At 36.1% G+C, this 7500-nt stretch overlaps 2 protein-coding genes across 19 annotated transcripts in view; one reads left to right on the forward strand and one right to left on the reverse strand.

The window, feature by feature from the left end:
* The window catches only part of RpL22 (Ribosomal protein L22), a 79363-nt gene that overhangs the window by 30492 nt on the left and 41371 nt on the right, over positions 1–7500 (forward strand). The gene's annotated exons all lie outside the window — the stretch shown is intronic.
* The window catches only part of nSyb (neuronal Synaptobrevin), a 44253-nt gene continuing 37457 nt past the window's right edge, over positions 705–7500 (reverse strand). For 9 of the 17 annotated variants that reach the window (XM_070135036.1, XM_070135024.1, XM_027377597.2 and 6 more), the window contains one exon: positions 705–1753. Coding sequence is in view for 6 of the 17 variants with exons in the window: in XM_027377597.2 (XP_027233398.1) it covers positions 1728–1753 (26 nt within the window). In the remaining 11 variants the exon portion in view is untranslated. The other 8 variants (XM_027377595.2, XM_070135025.1, XM_027377594.2 and 5 more) reach the window with 1 other exon arrangement.

The following is a 7500-nucleotide window of genomic DNA, read 5'->3' on the forward strand; positions in this document are numbered from 1 at the left end:
AATAAATATGTGCAAGCAGGGTTATTCAGCACTTTAGGTTTGCTTTATTAACATTTTTCTGTAAACATCCTTCAATTTTCATCCAACAGCACAAGGTAAATGCATTATTTCTGTTTGGTCACTTTGGTTCACACATTAATGACTTTATAGGCACTCCAAGTCACCAAGAAGTCAATCACTAAGCCTCTCTGACTTCAAATCTTTACATCATTTCTTGAATTTCAGGAAAAATATGCATTTCTAATACTATGATAATAAATGTTCTTTTCATTTTTGATACCATTATCAATATTTTAATGCTCTTGGCAATACTAAAAGTAATAATAATAAAAACTTTTGAGAAACTCAAGGAATAATCTGAACAGGTGAGTCAGTCAGTTTAATTACTGAGTTCTTGGTGGTTAAGCACTAAGCATTAAAATTACAATTGACTGGTCATATATACCATTCACATAATAAATACTGTAGAAAATGGATGAAATACAATAACGCTGATTTATACCAAATTATTTTCTGATTTCAACTTTCACAGGATCTTGTGTTGCATTTGTGTACTGCTTTAATATTAGCATTTTTCATTAATGCTGAATAATCCTTTACTTGACAGTAACTCATTCATAAACTTCAAGAACAAACAACTCAAATGAGTCATTATTTCATGTTTTTTAGGTAAAAATAAAGAAGGTAAAAATAAAAAAATTAAATGACATAAACACACTATATTTCACGTTTAACAGAGTGATATTCCTTTAGATACATTGCTACAGAGCAGTAGATATGTTGGACTCTAAAGAATTTATAATAGTGTTTATAATCATTAGGCTTCTGGATTCAAACATGTGGTTATATATAGCCTATTATTCACACATCTCTAACAATTCTTAACATCTTTAGGTTATTATAATACAATTCCACATTCACTTTTATCCAAGTCTGAATCCCCTAATCAATAAGTAAAGATACATTTGGTCTATGCACCTAAAAATAAATTAACCAGAGAGGAAGGACCTGTGGACTTGTAACAATTTACAAGCAACTGCGGAAGGCACGTATTCCAACCATCGCAAAGGAACGGCGTCAGTAAGATTGGGCCAATCATGCGCCGTGGGGGGCACCGGCCACTGGTCCTTCCTCTCTTTGGTTATGGTGACTGAAGCTGAAGATCTTCCCTTTGCCAAATGAGTGGAAAACATTAAAATTGGTACACGCAAACTTGAGGAATGATGCACCAAGGGCTGTTCCAAGAGGGTGACAAAGCCGTATAACATGATAACCACTGCACAATCTGGAAATGCCCTTTACATATAAAATATTACAGAAAGGCATCAGGATAATTAATCAAATGAAGTATATATATATATATATTCATATATTTATATATCAGTTCCAAATGACTAGGGAGATATTCATAATGAAAAATGAAATACAATAGGTACGTCTGCTTTTTATGAGACAAAACTGTCGCTATATTCCTACCTCCATGATGCAGAAAATATTAAAAAGATTAACTGCTTGATCTAAGTTTGAAATATTGAATCTGCTGATAACATACTAGCCATTTAGTGAACATCCTTATCTGATACTTCCACCACTACACTGATACAAAGGTTGACATAGAGGCTCCCTATTATGTACATAGCGGCAATCAACCAAAACCTAATATTGTACATTCATTCCATGGTTTCAGCATTAAGTTCTCCTTGGCTTGGTACGGTGGCTGTTGATCTTCACTCGGAGCTGTTCGTGGCCCAAACTAGGAATGAAAATAAAAAGAAAACAAAACGTAAAAATAACTGAGATTTAACAGAAAGTTCCACAGACGCAAGAGGTTAGACGAAGATAAGTACAACACAAGCTGTCCATCTTAAGTCCTATGCATTATGAGATCAGTGGGTGAAAGCTGACTAGTACAAGTACTGAAAGTTTCACTTCCTACCATCTACGTCCTAAGTACTAAAGCAAGTCTTACGTGATCTTACGTGATATATCTTATGCTAGTGACTGTAGACTGTGTCAACATTTGTAGTATTATTAACAACTGACACATTAAGGAACTCTGGCAATTAACATGAGCAGGAATGCTACACTATACAAGGAGGAAAATATCTAGTCATAGTTACTTGTTTACACACCTTGCCAGAACATCAAGATTTAAAACTGTACAGGTTAAGCCAAGAGTGAGAGAAAGCTGACATAACTGTTCTAGCCTTAACTATATGATTCTGACAGCTTGTATTGGACATAATGAAAACTAAGGCACATGCAAATCATAAATCTGGAACAACCCTCATTCGGCAAAAAGAAAAATCATAATAAACTGAAAAAAAATCATACTTACACTAAAAAATAAGTAAATAATAATAATAAAATAACTACCAAATAAATAATACAGAATACAGACGGAGGGCAACTTTCATATGGAAACACAGAACCCCAAGGTTGGTTGTTTGAGGGCACTGGACACACCCTAAACAAGAACCTAAGAGGGCTGCAACACCACACACTCACCCTAGCCAACAGACACACATTGTTCAAGCCCGGCTCACCACGGGAGGGTCTGGACCGTACCCACCCCTGAGTTCTCCGGGCTTGGGGAACGACTAAACTTTCAAGGACTCATTAGGGTTTACGACATACAGTCACATACTAAAGACAACAATGTACGAGGAATTTTCTTTGGCCAATTATTCTTAATCGGAAAAACCACCAAATATGAGAGCTGCCCTCAGTCTGTGCTCACAGAACTCAGGATGAAAAGGAAATACTGAAATCTGAAATAACATGAGTACATAAGTAAGAACAATTTTTGACGTCTACTGCTCCACCCTCTATAATCCTAACTAGTGGTATCTTAGCAGACGTTTCTATGTTCAAAAAAGTTTTTTTTTTTTCTTTTTTTCTTGTTGTAATAGAGCTCTCACCCACACATTCACCGACACCTGTCCTGCAAAGCAAATTAGCTTGCTGCCCAGGCTGCATGTAAGAGAGAGGCTTCGCATCAGTCATTGCAGGTTAGAAGCTTGTGTGAGGACCATTTTGGTGGGGTAACAACCAAATAATCCTTTCCTTCTTACTGTTGACATAATCAGAACTAGCTTAACTTCAACAGCCCTTTCCAAATCACTCAGATTTATTGGTTAGACTACCTCAAGCCAGATCTCCAAACTTTTAGGTTATTTATCATATACTGGGGAAAAAGAATCCATATAAATATTCCTGAAGCTGAGCAGGAAAAAAAATGCAATTTACTATATGCAATGACAAAGTTTATCATAAATCTAATCATTTCAGTCTCAGCTATCTTCGCATTACAGGAGCCGTAAGTCTAGCTCTCAATCAATTTTCTATACCATTAAATACAAAGATTTTCCTTTATTTCCTTACCTAGATGAATTTACAAAATTTACAAAGATCATTGCCCACACCATATACAATTGCAAAAGTTAAGCAAGTTTTCCTCAAAATAATAAGAACGCCTCATCATTTCTGTACAAGCTATAATGACATGAAATGACTGTGCACGAAGGGCAACATTCCCATTAGTTTGAGCAATTATGGACAGTGAGAAGGGATGTATGAATGGAATTTTAAAATCTGCTTGTGTTCATCTGACCAGTGCAGCAGGATTCTCCCTCAACCTTCCAACCACTGAATATTCTCTTTTAAAGTTCATGAACATTTATAACTAATGTCTATGCTACAGTTTCACTGAAAATATTTAATATCTATTCTATTTGCATCTTTGGAGCAAGACCAGAACATGACTGCTAATTCCAAAACCATTACATTAATGTGATGCAATTTCTTACATCCTTTATATAAAGAAGAGGATTTGAAAGAACACTTTCATCACTCTTTGGTGATATTAAACTATGCTGACATCGGGAATGACATACAGATCTCTAAATTCATATTCACATTGCACATTCAGCCTACAAAAAAGTCCTAAGTAAATATCTGGTACTTCTTTTACATCTTTTCATCATTATTAACCCACTTGCGCCAGATGTCACACATATATGACGCCCGGAATAAGGACTATGGCCAGTTGTCCCACTGGTACGACACCAGATCGGAGCTTGCACTCTAATTTTGTCGCACAAGGTGGGTGGCATGCCGGGCAGGTTCACGGACTGGCCCAGAAATGGCGATTATCATCCTCCAAATGGAATGTCGCGAGTGGGTTAAAAACATCTGAACAGATCTTATCATTATGTTCTTAATTTGCAATATAAATAAACCAAAAATAATACATGAATTTCCACATGAACATCGATGTCATCAAATAATGCACACATAAATACCTCCATACATACATCCCCCCCCCCCCCCCACACACACGCACACACACACACACACACACACACACACACACACACACACACACATACACACACGCACACCCCCACGCACACATACACACCCACGCACACCCCCACGCACACAAACACACACGCACGCACGCACGCACGCACACACACACACACACACACACACACACACACACACACACACACACACACACACACACACACACACACGCACACGCACACGCACACGCACACGCACACGCACACGCACACGCACACGCACACGCACACACACCCACGCACGCACACACACACACACACACACACACACACACACACACACACACACACACACACACACACACACACACACACACACACACACACACACACACACACACACACGCACACAATTTCACTCAACTTACTACAGTTCATTCATGACCAACTCACATGATAAGGAAAGACATAAAATAGATTAGGAGTGGAGAGGTTGAGTAGTAGTAGGACTAGGTGGAAAAATATAAGAGGAAGAGAGAAAGGAAAAAATGAGATGAAAAGGAAGAGGAAGAAGAAAAAAGAAGAAGAGGAGGAAGACGAAGAAGAAAAAGAAGAGGAAGAGGATGAGGAAGAAGAAAAAGAAGAGGATGAGGAAGAAGAAAAAGAAGAGGATGAGGAAGAAGAAAAAGAAGAGGATGAGGAAGAAGAAAAAGAAGAGGATGAGGAAGAAGAAAAATAAGAGGATGAGGAAGAAGAAAAAGAAGAGGTAGAGGAAGAAGAAAAAAAAGAGAATGAGGAAGAAGAAAAATAAGAGGATGAGGAAGAAGAAAAAAAAGAGGATGAGGAAGAAGAAAAAAAGGGGAGAGGAAGAAGAAAAAGGAGAGATGAGATGGAAGAAGGAAAAGAAGAGGAGGAGGAGGAAGGAAAAGAAGTGAAGGAAAAGAAGTGAAGAAGGAAAAAAAAAGTGGAGTAGGAAGAAAAAAACAAGAGGAGGAGGAAGAAGGAAAAGAAGAAAAAAAAAGAAGAGGAAGAAGGAAAAGAAAAAAAAGAAGAGAAAGAAGAACAATGGGATGAATAAAAAGAGGAAGAAGTAGAAGAGGAAGTTTGCAAGGAAAGAAAAAAGGCCAGTTCTGTACCCTTCATGCATATGTATAAAGAGTAAGTATATATGTTATAAAAGAGCTGAGTCCTATTTAGTAATCATCCATCAATGTATTAACCCTAGAAAGACAGTGCTAGAAATTTCTGTGTGGCACTCATTCTGGGAACTACTGGCAACCATCTAGCCTTTCCAGCAGTGCATTCAATGCATACAGCTGGCCCTGTCCGCTCACTCGCTAGAACAAGTCATGAAGCGTATATATGTCATGAAGGGTAGGCTTTCCATGACGGCTATAGCTGCACCAGTCAGTAAAAGGTTAAAAGAAGGGGCAAAAGATTTTGCTATCATAAAATTAGGTTTCAGAAACATACCCATGCCACCAAACACACACTCACCAAGTATGCACGTCTCTGTATTTCCATATACATAAATACATTCACGCACATATACACACGTACAAAAGACACAAACAGATGTGCATACAATTCCAGTATACATTTGTAGAGAAATGAGAATATGAAAAGATCACTCAAATTACACAAACTGAAAGGCATAAGTTATGATGAAAATAACATAGTAGTGCATACTACATATTGTATTACAACACAATGCAGCAGAGTTCAAAATACTTTGCATATACTGCTGACATTGTAGTATTATCTTGTACTACAATAGTGTTACAATTCTGAATACTGCAACTAAATACTAATAAAGATATGCAGTCTTATGATATCATAACACAGTATACAATACCACATTAAAATACTTTTCAGGTTGTATAATTACAATGCAATGTATTACTAATCAATATCTCTAGAGAACTGACTTACACACAGTATGTTTGTAAGTAACATTCTATAAAAATCCTGAAATATATTCACTTCCAACATTCCTTTTCACTATAAACAAAGAGACAAGTTCCTTATAAATACTAAATACCTAACAGAGGGGCTCCATGCTACAGTGGCCACACATTCAGTTTGTGGGCAAAAATTAGCTAATGAGGAGGCAAGATTCCCTTACATACATATAGACATAGCATGTCCTTTATGCAAACATATGTCAATGTGCATGTTTGGAGATATGCGAGCCAAGCGATTTGTATCTGCATTCAGGTATTTGTATGAAAGTACCTCCTCACGCAGACATTTAATAATGAAAATGCACTCAAGCCAGATTTTGAAATCCAATTTGACTGTCCCACCAAGATGAACCCTTGTTTTTTTTCTTTTTTTTTTTCTTTTTTTAAATAAATGTTGTTTATAAATGCAAAATAAGAAAATATATACAAAGCAAATATAATAATTCTTTTAACTGCAATTAAAAAAATGATACAAGTTAAATGAGATAAACAATTCAAATATGCAAAATATCCAAAATTCCAAAATATTTGTATTTAACTGCATAATGTTTACAAAACAAAACTCTATTCTACAATATAATTATCCTTTTCTGTTTTGAACAAAAAAAGGAAAAAGAAAGCTCAACTACCAGAAAAAAAAATAAAATAAACTGAATCCTAAATCAAATATTAGTTATTAACTTACAGTACTTAGGTAAATAAAGTCATACAAGAAATATGAGGCTTCCATGACTGTGATTGAAATAACAAATGCAATATACATGAAAATTTCAATGAAAATACATAACATACCAGTTGATATGCTCATGCAAGTTTGGTCAAATAATCTCATAAACATGCTAAACTTCGAGAAACAACAAAAATAATGTGTAAAATAATATCAAAATGTGTAAGAGAATCTGAGGCAGATCAACATCTAGAGGATAGTGTCCAGCCAAGCGGCCAGTGTTGGGCCAACATGGGGCTTCCATGCCGGCCTGCTATGCCAATAAATTTCATTTTACATTAAATATGTACGTACTTACTATATATAAACAGTTGGTGTATTATGTATATGCATATGAGTAAATGCATTGTTATATCCTTGTACATGTATCTGTGGGGGGTCAAAGTCCATGACACCTTCTCTATAGGAGTAACAATTCTTTTAATCTAATGATTTTCAGATATTATTACCAATTTATAAATCCATCTTTACAAACATTAAGAGCTCATGAAAGAATGAA

The sequence above is a fragment of the Penaeus vannamei genome, chromosome 20, assembly GCF_042767895.1.
Source record: "Penaeus vannamei isolate JL-2024 chromosome 20, ASM4276789v1, whole genome shotgun sequence".
NCBI lineage: Eukaryota > Metazoa > Arthropoda > Malacostraca > Decapoda > Penaeidae > Penaeus > Penaeus vannamei.